This window comes from Pteropus alecto, unplaced genomic scaffold (assembly GCF_000325575.1).
Source record: "Pteropus alecto unplaced genomic scaffold, ASM32557v1 scaffold7, whole genome shotgun sequence".
Classification (NCBI taxonomy): domain Eukaryota; kingdom Metazoa; phylum Chordata; class Mammalia; order Chiroptera; family Pteropodidae; genus Pteropus; species Pteropus alecto.
Genome location: NW_006494614.1, coordinates 30,114,362 through 30,136,348, shown reverse-complemented (window position 1 = coordinate 30,136,348; position 21,987 = coordinate 30,114,362). Strand labels below are relative to the sequence as shown.

Below are 21,987 nucleotides of genomic sequence, written 5' to 3'. Positions count from 1 at the left end.
TTTTGGCACATTTAGCACTGATAACTTTTGTTGAGGTTTACTCTATCTTTAGCTTCTTTGAATTTATGCATTCCTGGTTCTTCTCCAATCTCTGATTACCTACTTAGCTCTTCTTCCTGAACCCTAAAAATCCAGCATTTCTTCAAGAGCCTCCTTGAATCTCTTCTTTCTCCTCTTTGCTTTCTTCCTTGGCAACATCATAATTTCAATATGAACCTAGAGTTAATAGTCTCTTGGAGGAGCCACTCCCAAATCTCTGTTCTCAGTTATGGTCATACATCCAGATTTGAGGCCTGAATTTCCAGCTCTCCGCCAAATACCTCTGTGTACCTCTGGCACATCAACTTATTAAAGAATGTCAGCTTGCTGTTTCTGTATTCCAAATTTATATTAATGGCATTAATGAATGTCCTTCTAGTTGCCCAAGCTTGAAACCTTAGGGACCACTTCAATTTCTTGTTATTGTTAGGGTTTTGTTTTATAGCCAGTCAGCACCCCCCTTGCCCCCCCCTCCGCCATTAGACCCATGTATTCTTTTGTATAGGCACCACAACGCTGTTCTTGCTACCACCACTATTTTAGTTCTGCATTATTATGTGCCTAGACTGATTGATTATCTTGCTTTCCCCCATGCCCATAGTTGTTTATGTGATTAATCTTAAAGTACAGCTCTCATAATGTTATTCCATCTTAATATTTATTGAGTTCCTTTTGCCTGTAAAATAATATCCAGGCTTTTAAGCTTAGCATTCAAAGCCTAGTCCATGATGGAGTCAGTATGGATGGAAAGAAAGGATGGAGAAGAATCAGGTATCATCTTTGACTCTATAGGAGTGGAAGATAAAGCGAGGCTTTTAATCAAAGAACTCCGTCCGTGACTTTGAGCTTGGATATCTAACAAACCACTGACATCCATCCTGTTTGAAAAGAACTGGATCATATTATCTGTGTCCTTGTAGCCTATTTCTATATTAATAGACCTTTTTCCTAAGAATTGATATAGTCCTAATACTTTTACTGGGGTTTAGGCTCTTCCTTTTAGGTTTCATCATCATTTCTTATTCACGTACATACTCTGAATATCTTCCTCTTGTGTTTTTTCTGATTATTTTCAGCCAGCCTTAAAGCTTCCTCTTCAGAATTCTTGCCAATCCTAACCAAAAAACATGATTATTTTAAATGCTATTTTAGTTTAAGTAACTATTCATGACTTGTTAATTTGCTCAATTCTTTCATAGGAAGGACCTTTAAGACCCGTTCTTGAATACATTGATCTGGTCAGCAGTGATGATGAAGAGCCTACCACCTCTCATAGTGATGTAAGTACATTATGTTTGATTTGCATTTCTTTACTTCTGTCATTTAAGAGGCATTCTCTAAAGAGAGTTATCAAATCAATAATGGCAGTGTTTAGTGCTTTAGAGAATGGCCCACTTCTGTTAGGATGGGCCATAATAGGTAGTCCAAGGAGTTCTTTGCCCAGAATGTCTCCTACCTCCAGTTTTGTTCCTCTACTTTCAGTGAGGATGTGAAAGGATATCATGACAAAGGAAAATTTCTAAGCCTTGGAGATGATATCTGATAAAAGGGTAATGGAATAAAAACTGCAAGCTTTTTGGCTCCTTGTGCCCTCCTCCTTTCCTTTCTCTCTTCAGGTGCCCTATAGAACTGGATCCTTTTCATCCAGAACCATGTGGCCACAGGAAATTTGTTTTATCTTGGAAGAATGGATATGTGAAGATCTTTTAGGAAATGGAATGTGGGGAAGGGTTATAGGTGGTAAATTACTTCAGTCGTCATTCCTTTTAACCTCCTGTGTCCCCATGTTTGGAATTTTCTCTCATATCTGTGATTTTTTTTCCTTGTGGGTATGACCCTTAAACTAATACTTCCCTTATCTTGAGAACCATACTAGCTGAGCCCTTTATAGCAGTCTTGTCTTTCATTTGTCTTAGCCCAAATTGCTATTAATGGGCTATTTTCTTGATGGATTAGAGAACTCTTGACTCTTGTTCAAGGTAGCCAGAAAGCTTCTGGCTCTGTGATATAGGGGATTGAGACTTAGACTTGGAATCGAAATACCTAGGTTTTAGTCTCAGCTTTACTCCTTAATCTGTGACTTCAGATAAGTAGCCTTTTAAACTTAGTTTCTTTAACAAATAAGAATAGTACCTACCTCACAGGGTTGTTGTGGGGATGAAATGAGGTAACAAATATGTGTAAGCTCCTTGAAAGCTACATACCATAAAGTAAGGACTAAATAACTGGAAAGTTTTGTTATTCATGGAGAGTAAACGGAGAGAATTTTTAAAAGGGCTTAAAAGTGATTCTGCAATGGGAGACTTTTCGGAAAAAAAAAATTTAAAATTATTATCACCAACAGTTTCACCACCTCTTCTTGTCCTAGCAGTGGGACCAAGCAACAGGCTAGGATGGCGCCACTTGAACTGGGCTTATTTATACTCTCTCTTTTTCTTAGAGTACCAGATGAATGCCAGTAGTTTGGGCCTTTGGGGTAGTGAAGTGTGTGGATTTAATTTCTGTAATCCCCTTGCTGACCTGTAGTGGATTGCATCTTTCATTGTTAATTATAAGCATTTTAAAAATTGAATTCTACTTACTGGACATGCATCTCTGCACTTGAAAGTTAACATATTAAAAGCATTTTTTTTTCTTCCTTGGTTTTCTTGTTCATGTGGATAACCCAGAGAATGCCTGAGTCTAAGGTGCCATCCTCTGAGAATCATCGCCCAGAAATGTGCTCTAGCTGCAATGTTCCTCTTCCCATTGGAGACAGCAGCTCCTCCTCTGGGAGTTGCACCAGCAGTCCACAAAGGATAGTTTCTCAACCTCCTTCTGTTGAGAACCCATTGGAGAACCAGAAAAATGATCAAAACAATTCAGATATTAAGATCTCTGAGACAGAGACACTTACACCATCACAAAATTGTCAGACTCTGCCTTCATCTCCACTTGCGGTCCCCCAAGAATCTTTGGCTTCTTCAGAGGTCAAGGAGGATTTACCTCCAGAGTCTTCAGCTTCACAGCATGGACAGGATGCCATCCTCTATCTCCAGACACAAGTGGCTGAGATGTCCCGAGTGATACGTGATCTTCAGTCCAGGAGCTGCTTCAGATTTCATCATTCTAGGTCAGGTGAGAACAACTCAGTTCCTTGGGACATCTCCACTTCCAAGGAAGAAAATTTATCCACAGTTGAAGAAGAAGGTGACTGCAAATCCCCCTCAGCTGATGACAAAGGGCAGCCAACTGATCCCAGTCAGTCTAGTTTCACAGGTCTTTTGAAGAGAATGGAACAAAGAGGTGTTATAAAGAGAGTAACGTTACAATCTGAAGCAGAATCGTGTGACGGGAAACCTGATTATGTGAACTCTAAGAAACGTTTGGTTCCTCCATTGCATCCTCTTCTGAGAATTGCCACCACTGAAGTTTTTAAAGACCCTGCTGATTGCCATCCTTCATCCTTCATGGGACACAGAGTATATCCTGTGGCCAAGGATACCTCTCCCTTTCAACCAAATCCACCAGCTGAGGGCCCCATTGTAGAAGCATTAGAGCATAGCAAAAGAGGAAGTACAACATCTCCTCTAGATTCTACCTCAAAAGAAATGGAGGTCATGGGTTGTAGATTCTACCACGCAGCTTCCATTGCAGCCCGAGCTGCTAGCTACATGGCCTATATGACTCAATATCAGCGTAAACTGTGGGAAGACATGGAAGATCTGGTCCATGACCCAGAGTTTGATCGTGGAAAAGCAAGATGTATAATATCTGATGGTATGGATGCAGGCCTTTGGCAACTTTGTACTACTAGGGACATAATGGACTCTGTAGTCAGAGTTATGGCAATGGCAGTAGACTACAGAAGGCAAGCCTGGCTCCGACTTACATCTCTCACTAAAAAAACCCAGGAGAAGATCTCACACTTGCCCTTTGATGGTACTTCCCTCTTTGGACAGGATGTGAATGCTGTTGTTGCTGAAGAAAACAGTATAAAAGAAAATGACTATAAAGACCACAACAAATACTATAACCAACATCGATATTTTTATAGTCATGATCAGAAGGCACATTACCACAATAGAGGATACTCCAAAGGGGATTGGTACAAACCCCGAAACCACCCCTATAGATATAGAAAAAAGGGAGACTCTCCAGAACGCCATGGATACAAGAATTAATAGCCTATTTTGTTCAGCATTGTAGCCATCCAACATCCTACATATTTTACTTGTTTCTCCTGATTCAAACAGGATCTGCAGGTAGGAGGTCACCTCAAAAACAGTGTATGTCTGGAATTGCCACAGCTTACATTTGAATTCTCGTCTTTTGGAATGAAGTGTATAATAAAGAGAATCATACTTATTGGCCAAGTGAGCAGTAAAGACTTCCATCAGAGTTGGACAAAAATTTACCCATTATTTCTGGTCCAAAGTAAGTGCAGAAGAGGGTACTCAGGAATCTGAATCCTCTTGTGATTAAAGAAAAATATAAAGATTTGTTCCTCAGGAAAATCTTGCTGGTAAACTGAGGACTAGCAGATTTTGGATCTGGATATAACCTACTACTAGATTTCTGTTTAACACCAGAGGCAAATTCTTTGTTTTTAGGTAATCAGTGCTTCCTTGTTCAGGCAACCGCTTTTCAGATCTTCACAAAATGACAAATCTGTCACAATTTTTTTATGTCAGGATGAGTCCATACTACTCTCAAGCTCTATGAGACTTCAAAACCAACAATGAAGCCGTTTATCAAGAATGGAATTCAAATCAAATTTTGCCAAATCCAATTTACTTCTAGTGGGATGGCTAGACGTCACAGGTGTACTGTGGACACCAGCTGGAAAAAGACATTTCTACTTGTAACATCTCTGTAGAAATTTTCACAGTAACTATCTTCATCAAGACTGATGGTTATCACTCCAAGTTACATGTGAGAGGATTCTTTGTTGTCATCACTTATAGGTTTTTGACCTCTCAAGCTATGAGAGCCGATACTGGTGTTCTCTCAGTATAATCTGGGCCTTTCACCAAGATGATCTTAAACCTACCTTCTAAACAGTTGACTTTTTTGAGCTGGATAATTCATCACACTCTAAATACAAAAAAGATATGTACATTAGTGCCCTGGAAATAAAGGATGTTACGCCATCCAGGCATGAAAATCTGAACTCTTAAAAGAGCAAGAATTTCAAACATGCCTGAAAGTCTAGTCCTCTTATTGTAATAAAAAGGGATGCCATCAATCAATGTTACTCAGAAATCCTTAAGAGTTAGAGTATAACCGTGGATGTAGTGAAGAGAACATCTCACACAGTTCTGTTTCTGGATCTCTATTTAAATCATGATATTCATTAATGATTTTTTGAAAGTCTGAAATCAAGACGTCATTGACATGTTCTTGGTTTATTGGTCCCTTAATCTAGTCAGACTCTTACCATGAGAGACAACTTACCTTTTTGCTCCTGATTAGTTCAATTAATAGTTCACCATACTGGAACTGACAGCAGATACCTCAGTTACATGTCCTACAGTATCTTTTTAATCTCAAGGCAGTGGCTGTGCAGTATACCAGCTTTTAGATCTTTGTTTTTGCAGCATGACTTCAGAAATGGAGAAAATGTCAAGTTTGAGAGGTCCGAATACCTCACCTAGTATTATTGCTTGGCAGACATTTTTTTATCAAAAGACATAATTTTGTAACTTGTTTTTCAACATGTACACATCTATATTTTTTTCATCTGCTTGGGCAAAGTATATTGGGTCTACTGTTAGAATAGAACACTGTTTAAGGGTTCATGTGGTTTCTTTTTTCGGCCATAGTTTTTGCATAGTGATAATTGACAGTTTCCCTGGTGCCCCACTTTTTAATGATTTATTGGAGCTCATTCTCCCTCCCATCATAATGATATTCAGCACCCTTTTTATCTTCTTTTCCTATTTGTACTATAGAGGTTGAAGAGGCAAATAATACTACTTGGAAGAAGTTATTTTGTCAGATAATTTCAGGGTGCTGTATTGGTCCTATATGTAGATTATGCCTAAACTGCAGTCTTGATTGAGGAGATCATCTTGCATACTTGGTCAAGTTATATTTAGAGTTAACATTTACCTTGATTTCTCTATTTTCCACAAAATTTTACTTCTGCTTTTTAAGGTCCATGCCAGTGCTCTAAGAACTCTCTTTCAAATTGAACTCTAGAGGAGCGTTGATTAACTACCTGTAAAGAAACAAGGGCCTGAGAAATCGTACAAAGATTTTTATAGTTCATGTGTACTACACCAGTCAGGCAGTCTCATGTGGCTTTGATATGACACTGTAGTTTCTTCTGTGAAAGGACTAGCCACTGGGGATCTCATTGGAGAGAGTGAGACCTCGGAACTGTTCTATAGGCTGCACATAGGTATTCCCAATTAGTTAAGGCTACTTCAGACTGTTACCACTTTTCTATTTCTCTCTTTTCCTTCCCTGAATTAAAACTTGGTTACAAACTTGATGATTTTTGAGGTACTCTCATTTCCCAGAAACCAAACCAAATAAATGATGGTTGAAGATAATGATTCTTTGAAACTGCTTTGGCACTTCTGCTTAAAATGCTCCTCCTCTTTAATTTTTCTATTTTTTATTGTTAAAAAACACAACATAAAATTTATCATCTTAGCCATTTTTTAGTGTACAGTTCAGTAGTGTTAACTATATTTACATTATTGTGTAGCTACTCCTTATTTATATAACAGCATTGCTATTCTATTTTGTGTTACATTGCTCAGTAATAGAGATGAATAGCATTGCTTTATCACTAATTGGTATGGCCAAGCCTCCAGAGAATTTTTCTAAAAGTAAGAACATATTGGGAAATTATTGAATTCAAGTAGGTAATTTCTGAAGGGATTTAACAGGGGTAGAATGCTGTAGTGTGGAAAGTTTTTAGCTGTGGATTAGTCTCGACTACAAAAGAAACAGTATCCTTAACCTGTTTTTTATTTTAAAATCTTTCTCTGGCATACTTGAATGACGATGGTGTTATAAAACTAAAAATGGGGACTCTTGGTCTAGAGAGACAACCCTGATAGTGTATGGAACTCATAATTAGATAATAAGTTTTCATATTGGGCTGGCCATGTGCAGAGCCTGTGACAAAATCATTAGGCCAACCTCTTATGTTTAAATACTGATAGGTTTTTTTAGAAAGCCTTGGAGTGATTGCAAGTTTAATGATTTGCTATTATCAAAAGGGAAGTGTCTGATGACCCTTTTTCTTCAAAATGTTATTTCCTGACTAGACATAAGGTGTATGTGGTGACAATATAATTTTTTGTAGTTACCGTGTATAGGGAAATACTTTTTCCATTAATTTTTATATGAAGTGCCTTTTTAAATTTCACACTATTGTTTAAAACAACATTTTGATGTCTTGCCTATGTTGCTGGTGATATGTGAATTTTGTACAGTGATTTTTAATCTTGTAGTTTATTCATAATTTGTACAATTGCACTATCTAAATGTACTCTCCTTCTAAATGTTAGTTTTCTTTATAGCACTGTTGATCTATTTCAGAAAGTTGTAGACTATATCCCTCTTTTATTTAAATACTTCATTGTAGTTCATTTTAGTTATTAGTGATTAGCTCAGTTTTTGGATATTAAGGCAGCTGTGTTTTCTATCTGTAGGTTCTAGACTTTCTGATTGAGTCATTTGTTTCTAGCGATGGTAGCAACTTTGATAGGTGAATGTTCTTGGTAAGAAGAAACAAGGACATTGGTAAAAATTAGCAAATTTGCTGACACTATCTTTTTTAAAAAAACTGCGACAGCTTCTTTATCAGTGTAATTGCATTTAAACTTTAACTGTGTAGCAGTGTCTTTATCAGTATAATTCCATTATTAGTCTTCAAAATGACATTTTGAGAGGAGCATAAACTCTTTTAGGGTACTTGGATACTATTTAGTATGTTACATTAGTACTATACTAATATACTGAATGATGCCTAAGTGGCATGATTGATAATGTCCTTAAGGTCCCAATACATCTAAGATAACCTCTCAGGTACTATAAGCAAGGAGATTGGAATAGATATAATCCAGAATCTCTTCTAGCTATAAAATGGATACACAGTTAAATGACATGAATGAACAGTTAACAAATGCCACATTTAGTATTTTTGAGGATATAATTGAGTGGGATTCTGATGAAGGCTAGAAATTATGGATTAGATCTTTGTAGAAAGTTTTAAAGATTGCAATAATTGAATTTTTTTTAATGTGAGGCATGTTTTGCCTGTGCCTTGCACTATTTAATTTCCCTTTTAAAATTTATCATTCTTTACTTAATGTTAGCAGCGAGTCCAATAATTGTCACATATATGCATCTTATGTATGTTGTTCAATTGACCAGATCCATTCTATATAGTTTTTCATTAGTGGATACACAAACCAAGCAATTCTTCATTTTTCACTTAAGAAAATATACAGATGTTATTGGTAAACTGATGATAATCACTGTATTGAATGCAAATATTTTAGTTATTTTTTTCAGCTAAACGAGTTTTGTAAGCCATTAAAATATCCTTTTATTGGAATTTCCCTTCCTTGGTGAATGATGAAAATACTGTTTTATTAAATCTTTTTTTCTCATTGCTTAGTGGGTGATATTTTTATACTACTTTGTCTTTTCATTTGCTTGATTTTATAGTAATGAAAACTTTTTTTATAGTGGTTTTTGATACCACTGAGATATCTTATTACTGGAAATTATGTTTGCTTCCAGTTGGATATATCTGGAAGTGGTCACAGTCCAACTGTATCTTTTTGGCATTATTATTATCAGTTATTTTATTGTATTGATCTTCCTCCTTATGTAAAATCTCTTTTTAGAAGGATGTCTGATCTTCCCTTTATCTCTTTGTTGTAGATTATAGTTTTTATTCTACCAGTATATACTAGCCGGGATTTTGATGTGGCTTTGTGTTTGCATATTTAAATACAATGCCTTCAGCATTGTAAGAGATTTTCTAGTTTTCTCTTATAATGTCCTTTTTTTTTTTTTTTTTTTTTTAAGTAGCCAGTCCAGTCTCTCAAACTATTTTCCTGGCTATTAAACTTTCATAAATTTTTAATACCTTCTTCTTTAATGGTAGTATTATTTTCTCATTTTGATATATTCCCACAAATGTATTGTTACATATAGTTTATGGTCACTTGCATCTTCACCATGAATTTATAACAGCTCTGACATATACTGTATCTTAACGTTAGCCAGTTTTCTTTTAAGTCTTAAGGGCTTTACTGGTTTTGTTGTGGTAACTGTCTATTTCAAGTGGTCTATTAGATTTTCTGATGCCTTGTTAAGAATTCAACAAGAGTTCTCAGGTTTACTGGACTTACGTTTAAGATTTTGGAGATCTCTCAAGTAGTATTGTATTTTCTAATATTCCTGAGTATATTCCTTGGTAGAGATGAAAGTAAATGCTTTCTGTCTGGTAATAATTTAAAATATTCTCCTTTGATCTTAAATGCTTTAAGTGTTATTGTGTTATGAGTTTTGTTAGTAGTCTCTTTATAAGACTAACTTTTATATGCTATTTTTGTCCCAGGAGCTATCATATGTTTCCTGTTTTTTTCCATTACCCATAAGAGTGGTTCTATCATAGCATTCAGTTTTAAGGGCTAAGTTAGACCTCTTGTTAACTCCCATTTTTACCTGTGTTGGCTGTTTCACGCTACCTTGATTTATATATAGTAGTGTGCTAAAATAACTTTGTTTGTGGCCCCTTTATAAAACTGCTTTTAATGAATGAGGTAACAATGATGTGAATGATGGAGAGACATTTTTTGAGTCATTAAACAGTTCCAGATTTTCATTTCTCTTTTTTTAAACATTTATTTACATTACGCTTCCTGCTGTTGTGCAGCCTGTTCCTTTCTGTCTTAGGTAGAATATAGTTATTCTGTAATTAGTCTCATTTAGAATCTTAGAGTTGCATGCATGTTGATCTTTGTTTAATGTCTTATAATAATGCCTATTTTCATTTACTTTTGGCAAAAATATTTGGACAGATCTTAGAAGCACCTTGGTAGCCTTGGGTCGAATTGTCATCCTCTTGCCTGGGAAGGAAGTAGAGTAGAGAACCTTCATTTATACTACACTTGATCCTAGCCAAGAGGCCAAGAAGCGATGAGAACCTTCATTTATAGAGCTTATATTTACTATGCTCTGAGCTAGTTGCAAGGCACTCTTGAAGCATAAATTCACCCTTATTTTGCAGATGAGGAAATAAAATTTACCAGTAAGTTACTTTCTTAAGTGGTGGAACTGAGCTTTGAAAATAGATTCTGTTCTGTCAGTCTCAATTCAACATTGTACAAGGCTGCCTCCATGTGTTTGTCAAGGCTCAACTTAAATTTTACCTCTCTGATAAGCTAATTTGACATTTGCTAATCTTAGTCTTCCCTGAACTTTGTGTTTATGGCTGTACTTTCATCCCTTAGTACTTGATGTCTTATATTAACTAATTTCTGGTTATTTCCTTCTTAGATCAAAAACCTAACCTCTTAGTTTTTCAACTGAAGTTTCACTGTGATGAACTAAGATTATTCTGTCTTTGGCTTCTCTTACATATATTGCTTATTTGCATTCCATTTATTTTTGGTATTGATTATTTTTAGTTTTTTTGTTTTTTTTTTTTTCCTACCTTTTTGTTTGTTACACTTGTTTTGTTTGAGATAAACACTCAATTTTTTTACTGGTAACTAGAGTGTTTTGGCTTAATGAAAGGAAGGTGGAATGATACAAAGCACATGGTATTTGAATGCCAAACACCTCGATCTGCGTATTAACAAGTCACTCATTCTCTGAGTTCATTTTTCTACTCTCACGAAGTAATGCCCACAAATACTTTGAAAACTCAAAAGCCTAACATAGATTTCCTTTCTTTAGTAGTTGTGCTGTTTCTATCCATATTCCTAGATTTGTAACTGTGGGATGGTATTAAATATAAATACAGATACATTTGAAGATGTATTTGATAGCATGTAATAGTTCATTTTATGTCATCAGATCATGTTCCCCTTGTTTGCAGGTTTTTTTAAAGGCTGAATCATTAAACTATATTACAAGCCAACAGTGGACTAAGTCATCGAAAGACATATAAAGTAAACTAATCTTTTCTCAAGTGCAAGCTAAGAAATGTTCATAGTTAACAATTAAAAAAGAATATAGAATGAAGAGCTAGGATATATAGGTATGTGTATACAATTTTTCATGGTATTTTGTCATTTCGTGTCAATGTTGGAAACAATCTTTTCATTTGTCAAGCATCTTTTTCAATACTTGCCACATACAGGCAGGTACTGAAGAAGGTCTGGAGTTACTGGGAGTTAATAAGAGGTGGTATATTCTCTTAAGAAGAGAAAGAAATACCAGTAGAGTGTAATTATCCTGTTTAGAGGGATGTCTGTGATGAGGTTGGAACAAAAGAGAGGGCCATCTATAGGGGTCAAGGAAGCTTTTCTTACCAAATTCTTGAGCTGAGGTTTGGAACATGATTAGAGAAGAGGTAGGTGGATTAGTGGAGAAATAAGAGCCAGGCATTCAGGCGAAGGAATCAGTGTGTGCATACAAGGGCATAAGGAACATCACGTTTCTGGTTTCAGATACATTTATGAAATCAGAATTGGAGGAGATTAATCTGAAAAAAAGGATACCTATGAAAATATATTGGTTCCTACAATTCCTACCTATTCAAAGTGTACTGTTTGTGTAGCCTTTACTTGTAAGGTTATAGAAATTGTCTACTGGTTGGTTTGTTCCATAGTCCACTATAGACATCCAGAGCAATTATTTTTCTTCCCTGAACTGAGCCAATCAATGCACCTCTAGCCCCAAGGGACAGACAAGACAGTTCAAGCATTGAAATAGAACTGAGGTACTGCTAGAGAACAACTTTGAAGATGAACAGGATAATGTCACTAAAGTGGAATGTGACATCTCATTATGGGTGTATAGGACTGCCTATGGGCAGAGTGTACTCAGTGTAGCTAAGTATGGGTAATTTCCTTCTATGTTGGTTTAAGATAACTTGAGGGTACACTTGGGGAAAATGAAGATATTTCTAAAAATGTTTTGTTGGAGTTTGGAGGTATTGTATTGAAGAAGGACTTGTGAACCTTGTGCCAGTGGTATCTCCAGCAGCACCCAAAACACATTTTGTTAACTTCGTTTGTCGTTTTCTTAGGTTTGTGTTTCTTTCCTTGCTGCTGTTGCCACTTTCACCTTTTCACTCCATAATTCATCCTTTTTCTTTCTGTGCCAGAGGTAGAGAGCAGTAGCACGCAAGGTTGAAAACTTTTAACTCCCCTTTGCTTTGCTTTATATTCAGAGATATTTAAAAATTCCTTTAACTTCTTGGGTCACATTTATTTATTTTTGTCCTGTACTGAAGGAAAATCAAAGTCATTCTTCCTAGAGGGCGTTTTTATAAATATAGACATTGGCAGTTTACCTGAAAGACAGCACAGAATTAATCTGATTAACAGGTTTGGTGGTACTCGCCTTCTTAACTGACTAAAGTACTTTACAGAATGGAGTATATCTGTATGTATGTTTTAAATTTGTTCATATAAATCAGATGTTCTGTGTACTTTGTATTTGTAAACAATAACCACTTGGGGGTGGGAAGGAGATTGTACAAAAGGGTTGTTTTCTGGTTCCAAAGTTTTGCTGCTGGAGATGGTAAATAAACATTGTACTGCTTTGCTGTGTTCATCTCTTCTACTCTTATCTGTATTTGAATATAAAATTTTTGAGAAAAACTGCTGCTTTTCAAAATGTTATTTGGGATGTGGTTTGAGTTACAAGTTGGGCAGAAGAAGCTTCTGGTAAACAGCACTTCTGGAAGTGCAAACTTCAGACCAAACTATGGACCAAAGCTTTAGGATGGACAATAATCAGGCTTGGAATTTGACTTTGTATGAACTAATGCAGTTGTTTCAGGAATTCTGTTCAAACCAAGTGCACTAGTCAGATGGATAATATGATTTGCAAAGTTAATTCATTCCAATTTTGCAGTTGGTTGCTTCTTTGAGTTTCTCTGAACTTGAGATCCCTTACATAGAAGATAAAGGTGATGGAGGGAATAATCATCCTCCAGTTGGTGCCCCTTTAATCAGTACTGGCTGACTGACATTCAAAGAGAGATAACAACCAATAAATAAATCTCCGCCTGGTATTGTTCTATTTACATTCTCCCTTTTCTCACCCTCTCCACTACCTCCTACGAAGTTCATCTTTTTTTATTACTGACTTTTTCTGTAGACAAAAAGTGCCTTTGATGAGTCAGAACTCAACAACTGAGTTGTCACCACTTCTCTGGATAATAACTATTTTTACAGAGTGCTTTCTCACAGATGTACCCATTTTTCACAGAGAGGTCCAGCGACTATTCACATGTTCATTAAAGAAAGTAATTCTGTAGAAAATGCTGGATTTGATCATTTTTGTTAGTTACCCAAGAACTAACATGCTTATTAGAGATTAGTAATAATGATTTTAAAATATAAATTATTTGCTTATAAAAAGCGACAAAATGATACAGTGCACAAACTTGTAAAATCATTTCTTCTGTGTAGCTCTGCTTTTCAGTGCTGTGTTTCTAGAAGTTGCTTAAAGTAGAATTGCTTTCATTCTACATTTCCCTTGACTTGATCTCGGCAAATATTTTTAGAAAACTGGTTTAGCTAGTTGTGACAGTAAGAAGTGACTTAGAGGCTCAAATTTTGGGTGAGCAGATGAGTGAAAAGTGAAGTGAAACATCTGCTAGTATTTAATGTTTGAGAAAATTTGGATGCAGAAATCCTCAAAATATGACCAAACTGAATTCAACAGTAGATTGAAAGAGTCATACACCATGATAAAATGTGATTGATTCCAGGGATGCAAGAACAGTTTAACATCTGCAAATCAATTCACATGATACACTACATTAACAAAATGAAGGATAAAAATCATGTGATCATCTGAATAAATGCAGAAAAAGCATTTGACAAATTCAGCATCCATTTATGTTAAAAACCCCGACCAAAATGAGTATAAGAGGAATGTACCTCAACATAATAAAGGCCGTGCATGTGTGACAAACCTGCAGGTAACATGCTCAGTGGTGAAAAGTTGAAATCTTTTCCTCTAAGATAGAAACAATGCAAGGATTCCCACTCTTGCTACTTTTATTCAGCATAGTATTGGAAGTCCTAGTCAGCGCAATTAGGGCAAAAAAAGAAAAGCCATCCAAATTGAAATGAAGTAAAACTCAACTATTTGCAGATGATGTGATACTATACAGATGGTCCCTGACTTAAGAATAGTTCAACTTAATGATCTTTTGACTTCATGATGGGGTGAAAGTGATATGCATTCAGTAGAAACTAGCTAGGCTAAGCTATAATGTTTGGTAGGTTAGGTGTATTAAATGCATTTTTGATTTATAGTAATATCAACTTAAGGTGTGTTTATTGGAATGTAACTCCATCATAAGTCAAGGAACATTTGTATATAGAAAACCCTAAAGACTCCACCTTTAAGTGTTGGAAAAAAGAGAATCCTCTTACTGTTAAAACTGATAAAGGAATTCAGTAAAATCACAAGGTACAAAGTCAACATACAGGAATCTGTTGTGGTTTTATACACTAATAATGATCAGAGAAATTAAAATTCCATCTATAATTGCTAAAACAATAAAGTATCTAGGAACAAATTTAACCAAGGAAGTGAAAGACCTGTACACTGAACACTATGACACTGGCGAAAGAGATTGAAGAAGACACAAATGAAAAGATATTTCATGCTCATGGATAGGAAGAAATATTGTTAAAATGTCCATGCTACCCAAAGCAATCTATATATTCAAATGCAATCCTATCAAAATTTAAACACTAGTTTTCACAGAACTAGAACAAATCTAAAATTTGTATAGAACCATAATGTATCTCATTCTTGAGAAAGAACAGAGAGATAATCACACTCTGATTTCAAACTATATTACAAAGCTATAGTAAAACAATATGGTATTGGCATAAAAACATACCCATCAATGGACACCAATAGAGAGCCATTATATGGACAATTTATGAAAAGACAGTCTTTTCAATAAATAGTGTTGGGAAAACTGGTTGGCCACATTTAATATAATGAAATGACCACTATCTTAAAAAATTAAAATATATTAAAGACCTGAAACCATAAAACTCCTAGAGGAAAACATAGGCAGTAAACCCCCGACATTGGTCTTGGCATTGAATCTTTGGATCTGACTCCAAAAGCAAGGGCAACAAAAGCAAAAATAAACAAGTGAGAATACATCGAACTAAAAAGCTTCAGAGCAAAGTAAACCATTAACGAAATGAAAAGGCAGTCTACTGAATGGGAGAAAATATTTGCAAGTTATATATCCAAGAAGGGATTAATATCCAAAAAATATATAAAGAACTTAATAAATCAGATTAAAAGTGAGCAGAGATGATAAGTAGACGATTTTCCCAGAGAAGACAGAAGACCAATGAGCACACGAAAAGATGTTCAGCATCAGTAATTATCAGAGAATTGCAGGTTAAAACCACAATGAGAGATCACCTCACGTCTGTTAGAATGACTGTTAATCAGAAAGACAGGAAATAAGTGTTGGAGAAGATGTGGAGAAAAGGGATCCCTCTTACACTGTTGGTAGGAATGTAAAGTAATACAGCCACTATGGGAAACAATATGAAAGTTCCTCAAAAAAATTAAAAATAGACCTACCAGCTATATCACTTCTGGGTGTTTATCCAAAAAAACCTCGAAAATACTTATTCAGAAGGATATGTATGCCCCTATGATAATTGCAGCATTATTTACAGTAGCCAATATGTTATCCATCTTATTGATGGATGAATGGAACTTATTGATGGATGAATGGAATAGAACTCAGCTATAAATAAGTCATATAAAAAAGTAAGTTACTATTTGCAACAACATGGTTAGATCTTGAGGGTATTATGCTAAGTGAAATAAGACACAAATACTGTATAATTTTACTTATATGTGAAATCTAAAAAACAAAACAGCATAGATAGAACAGATTGGTGGTTATGAGAAGGGAAGGGGATTAGGAGATGGGAAAAATGGGCAAAGGGGGTCAATTCTGTGGTGACAGATGGTAACTAGACTTATGGTGATTACTTTGAGGTATTATCTAAGATCAAATTATTATGTTGTACATCTGAAACTAATATGTTACATTTTACTCAAAAAATTAGTATAAAAATATTTGGTGAAATTCAAGAGATCATAGAAAAGTTTTATAAAACAATTTATAGCCAGTTTTTTTTTTTTTGCAATCAGTACCAAGATCAGCTTTTAACTACCAAAGTGGAGGTTGGCAAGCATGTGGCTCTTAGCTACCTAAACCATAATACATTTCAAGATCGAGGGTGAATGTTGCAAGTAATAGGCATTTGTAGGTGAAATTTTTTTTTAAAGTCCACTTGTGAAGTCATTTCAGTATGCGTTCATCAAGACTAGTCAGAGGAACAGAAATTCAGGTTCCAGTAAAAATTTCTTTGTGACATAATTAGCTTCTTTTTGATTAAATCTATTAAACATTAAGAAATTGCCTTTATGTTTGAAAAAACTAAGAATTTGCTTTATATATTTACAATCCAAACCAGAAAAGAGGAAGGTCAAGTCTAAGCTGAATAGACTGATATTTTTAGGTTTCAATTTTTAATTTGACTACATGTGCTTTTAGGATTTTAAATATATTTTAAAATGTAAATCAGTACATGTGTGTTGGATTTTTTAAAAAGCATTTATATAATTAAAGAAAAATACAAATTTATAAGTATGCTTCAGCTAAATGCTTTTTGCTTTAAGTCATAATGGTGTTTGACATCAAAACTGTGTGAAAATATTTCCCAGTAGCTGTTAAACCTGTTGAACTGAAAATAACATACCTTAATTCTTGATCAGTATCTGTTTCTGTTAGGTTTGGAAAATAATGTAATTCAGTCATTATTTCACTAGAGACAAAATTTTTGTCTATCTCTATGAAGGGTAGTTGTTAAACTTTTATTTTCATAAGGCGTAAGTCAGTGAATTAAAACAAATCCGTATTGTCTATGGCCATGCTACCCTGAACAAGCCCAATCCCGTCTGATCTCGGAAGCTAAACAGGTTCAGGCCTGGTTAGTACTTGGATGAGAGACCACCTAGGAAGACCAAGTGCTGTAAAAAATAAAATCAAAAACTAAAAAATAAAACATAAAAAAAATCCATTACATTCCCAAACAAGAGAGATTCTCAATACTTTTTGTCTTTATACCATTTTGTTCATTAATAATTGAAATTTTGTTAATAATTTTATTACATATGCTGATTTTAGAACTGTTAGAAAACAGGGATAAAGGAAAAAACTCCAGATAGAAATAACTATTAACATTTTGATTTATAACTTTCTAGATTTTACTTATATATTTTTACAAAAAAAGAATCATCTTCACTTAAAAACAAATAAGTGATAGGGAAAAAAAGACATTGTTCTTTTCTAGCTCTTTAAGATGTAATGTTAGGTTGTTCATTTGAGATTTTTCCTATTTCTTGAGATAGGCCTGTCATGATGTGAACTCTCTTATTACCGCTTTTGCTGTATCCTAAAAGTTTTGATATATTGTATTTTCATTCTTATTTGTTTGTAGGTATCTTTTGATCTCTCCTTTTATTTCTTTGACCCAGTCCTTCTTTAGTAGCAGCATGTTGTTTAATCCCTACATACTTGTAGTTTTTCCTGCTTGCTTTTTGCAGGTGATCTCCAGTTTCAAAGCATTGTGGTCAGAGAATATGCTTGGTATGATTTCAGTCTTCTTAAATTTGTTGAGGCTAGTCTTGTGTCCCAGCATATGGTCTATCCTTCAGAATGTTCCATGTGCACTAGAAAAGAGTGTATAATCTGGTGCTATTTAAGGTTGATTTTCTGTTTAGATCTACCCATAGCTGTCAGTAGAGTATTTAGATCCCCTACTATAATTGTGTTTTTGTAAGTTTCCCCCTTAAGTTATGTTAGTAGTTGCTTTATATATTTTAGTGCTCCCTGATTGGGAACATATATATTGGTAAGACGTATTCATCTAGCCTGAAATCAGTTCACTTTCTGCCATGTTCCTGACAGATAACACCACAGCTTTAATTCTGCATTTGAATCAGTAACAAGATGGCCTGTAGTAAGTTTTTTTCCCCTTGCATTCTTATAAGTTAAAATTTATGTTTCTGAATGTATCAATTCTTTGAATTACCTGTTTTATACTTGTACGCAAAATAAGGCTTTCTGCAACCTAACGGGTAAAATCCCTAACATGCATTTTAAGGTTAATGATCTGTCTGTTTTGCCAATACCAGTTTTCCCCCCCACCCCAGAACCACAAAAGAGTGTAATTCTGTAAGATATAGGGGCCACCCCTCATCTTGGATCACTAGTAATTGAAATCTAAGGGACTTGACTTTCTTGAGAGAGTAAGTGTTCATAGATAACTCATACCTGCCTTTAACCAGAAACCTTGATCCCCAAACCCTTGATTTCCCATCCCCAAGCTTGTGATGGGAAAAATCATATATTATACCCTGCTTCTTATACTTAATTTCCCCCTAGTTTAAGAGAAAACATCTTTATTTTAAATACTTTAATTTTTCTCATTTTTTGAAATGCCGAAGGTTTCAAAGTTGAAGTTCTTCCTATAGCTAACTACTATTCCTTTTCCTTTACCCCAGCAGATTGTCTCCCAAATCTACTTATCTGCTTTCAATATAGTTAGCAGCTAGAGTTTCTTTTCTTTTTTCTTTTTTCTTTTTTCTTCAAAGAAGAAAATAAAAATTTTCCCTTAGAGGGAAAGGAGAAGGAGACCAGTAATTCTAAATGTCTTTTATTTTCAGCATCAGGACTGTTAGGTCTTTTGAGCCCTTAAAAGTTATGAAAGATAATAAACAGGTCATCAGAATTAGTTGGAAATAACAAAGGTAATCTTTTTATTGACATAACCATATAGTTAAATGAAAGATAACATAGGCTACTGTCAGCTAAATATAAGAAAACAACTTAATAATACCAATAGGTTTTACTTTTTAACCTTCAAAAGGGCTAAAGATTAAGTTTAGAATGAAGCTGAAGAGATTTAAACAAATGTTTAAATGTTCATTGAAGGACTCAGGGAGTTAAAGTTTTAGAAACATAAATTTTGCGACAATTACTAAAAATTTTTCCCATTGGATATATAAGCATTATATTTCTGACTTTAATTTTCATTTTGCTTTGTGTCCAGGGTATATTTATATTTTATAATGTAATTCAGAGAATCAGTAATTGTGCTTTAAAGTGAACTTTAAGAAGAAAAAATGTGTAAAGTCTTCCTAAACTAGTATAACTTCAGAAGTAATTCAGAGTAGTTATTTTGTTGTGGCCTGGGGAAAACTAAAATGATAATGGAACCAACAATTCGAGGGTAGCTCTTCCTAGATTAGTATTACCTTAATCCAAAACATGTCCTCCTTCCTGTCCCCAGAATATTCTTCTTGTGACACAACATTTTATTCTGAGTAAACGCTAATTTATACCTTCTCTACCTCTCTTGTGTGTTACTATGACCTTGGGTTACCTTGCCTTCCAAGCACGACTTTTGCTAGTGTTTAAAACCTAAAAAAATGTTACCTCTGTCAGGAAGACTAACACACTCTAGGCCCATGTTTAAACATTATTGACTTTCTTAAATTATTTTTTTTTAAGATGTAATACCTACATTTTAAATAGAGAAAATACTTTTTGTCTTCCCAAGGAGTAGATAACTTTTAAGAGAGAGAAATTTGCCTTTACAAAAGGATCAGAGCTTAGATAGCTTTTTGTGACTGTTATTTCTAATAAGCTGCATTACCTTATGATTTATAAAAGGACATTTTGAAGTTAGTAGAATGTCACCTACTACCCGGTACATAGGCTTGCCAAGTAGTCAGAAAGTTAGCTGAGACTCCTTCCACCCAGAGTGATCCTGTGATCATTCCTTATTGTAAAGTTGTATCCTCATACTGAAAATATGAATTGGGCCTTTTTATATATGCTTTCTCCAGTGTAATTTCTGTGTACTTGCAAAATCATACCTGCTGTTCAACTTTATCTCCTATCCCACCTTAGATAAAATTTGGATTATATATATATAACTGATTTGCTTAAAGAGTAATATTTTAGATAGTAACCCAATCTTTCTAGTAGAAAAATTTTTTTAGTAGACTTTATTTTTTAGAGAAGTTTTACATTCACAGCAAAATTCAGAGGAAGGTAGATTTTCCAAATACTGCCTGTTCTCATACATGCATAGCTTCCCCATTATCAACATCCCCCAGCTTAGTGGTATATTTGCTATAATTGATGAACCTACATTGGCACATCATTATCACCCAAATTTATAGTTTACATTGGGGTTCACTCTTGGTGTTATAATTCTGTGGGTTTGGACAAAGGTATAATGACAAATATCATCCTTTATAGTATTATATAGAAGAGTTTTACTGCTCAAGAAATCCCTTGTGCTCTGCCAATTCATCCCTTCCTCTTCCTCTATCCCCTAACAACCACTCTTTTACTGTCACCATAGTTTCATGTTTTCCAGAATTCCATATAGTTAGAATCATATGTGGCCTTTTCAGATTGGGTCCTTTTATTTAGTGATATGTATTTAAATGTCCTCCATGTCTTTTCATGGCTTGATAGTTTATTTCTTTTTAACATTGAATAACATTTATCACTTGATGTACCACAGTTTATTTATCCATTCATTTACTAAAGGACATATAGGTTCTTTTCAAGTTTGGGCAGTTATTTATAAAGTTGCTATAAATACATAATTAACACAGGTTACTTTACCCCTAACTACTGTTTATTTTATTTGCATGTTGTTCATCTGTGAACAAAGAGGGTTTTCTTCCTTGATTTGTGGTTTGGTGTCTGACATCGATTTAGGGAAATTCTGTCACTGTTGCATCAAATATTTCCTCTATTCCTGTCTTTCTTCTTCGGGTATTCCTATTATCCATATGTTATACCTTTTGTAACACTTATTGGATATTCTATTTTTTTTTTTTTTCAATCTTTTTTTCTCTTTGTTTTTCAGTTTTGAAAGTTTCTGTTGACATATCCTCAAGCAGAGATTCTTTCCTCAGGAGTGTACTAGTGGCCCTTAAGGCATTTTTCATTTCTGTTATCGTGTTTTTGATCTCTAGCATTTCTCTTTGGTCCTTTTTTAAGATTTCCATCTCACTTACATTACACATCTGTTCTTTCACGTTGCCAGTTTTTTCATTAGAGCCCTTAGTCATAGTTGTTTTAAATTCCTGATTTGATCATTGAAACATCCCTGCCATGTCTGCCATTCTGTGCTTGTTCTGACTCTTCATACTGTTTTTTGCCTTTTAGTATACCTTGAAATTTTTTGTTGAAAGATGGACATGATATACTAGGTAAAATAAACTGGTAAATAGGCCTTTAGTAATGTAGTGGTAATGTTGGAAGAAGTGGTGGCATTCTATAGTCCTGTGATTAGGTCTTCTTGGTGGTACTATGTCCCTGGACTGTAAACTTCAGCAGTGCTTCTTAGTTCCTCCCCTCAAGTGGGACAGGCTAGCTAGAGGGGCCTGGGATTGAGTATTTCCCTTCTGTGGGATCTGATAAACCTCTGATAAGCTCTGATAAACCTCGAGCAGGTTAGGCTCTAGTAAAATAGTTTCTCTTGAGGGCAGGCCCTGTTAGTGCTCTGGCATATTTTAAAATGCTTAGTTTTCCTCTCCATGCTGGAAGCATGAAAGGATTTTTCTCCAGTCTTCACAGTGAGAACCTATAGAACTCACAAAAGTGTGAGGGACCCCATGACTGGGTTTCTCTGGAGTCTTTAACTCTTAGACTTATCT

At 34.9% G+C, this 21,987-nt stretch overlaps 1 protein-coding gene and 1 pseudogene across 2 annotated transcripts in view; both read left to right on the top strand.

Moving 5' to 3' along the window:
- ZNF451 (zinc finger protein 451) overlaps positions 1–21,987 on the top strand; it is a 71,010-nt gene that overhangs the window by 6,176 nt on the left and 42,847 nt on the right. Inside the window, exons 3-4 of one of the 2 annotated variants that reach the window (XM_006926418.3) lie at positions 1,239–1,319; positions 2,709–12,830. In XM_006926418.3, the coding sequence (XP_006926480.1) occupies positions 1,239–1,319; positions 2,709–4,202 (1,575 nt within the window). In that variant the 3' untranslated portion in view covers positions 4,203–12,830. Of the gene's footprint in view, positions 1–1,238; positions 1,320–2,708; positions 12,831–21,987 lie in introns of those variants that run through there. The other variant, XM_006926417.3, reaches the window with a different exon arrangement.
- Positions 17,162–17,280, top strand: LOC112474997 (annotated as a pseudogene).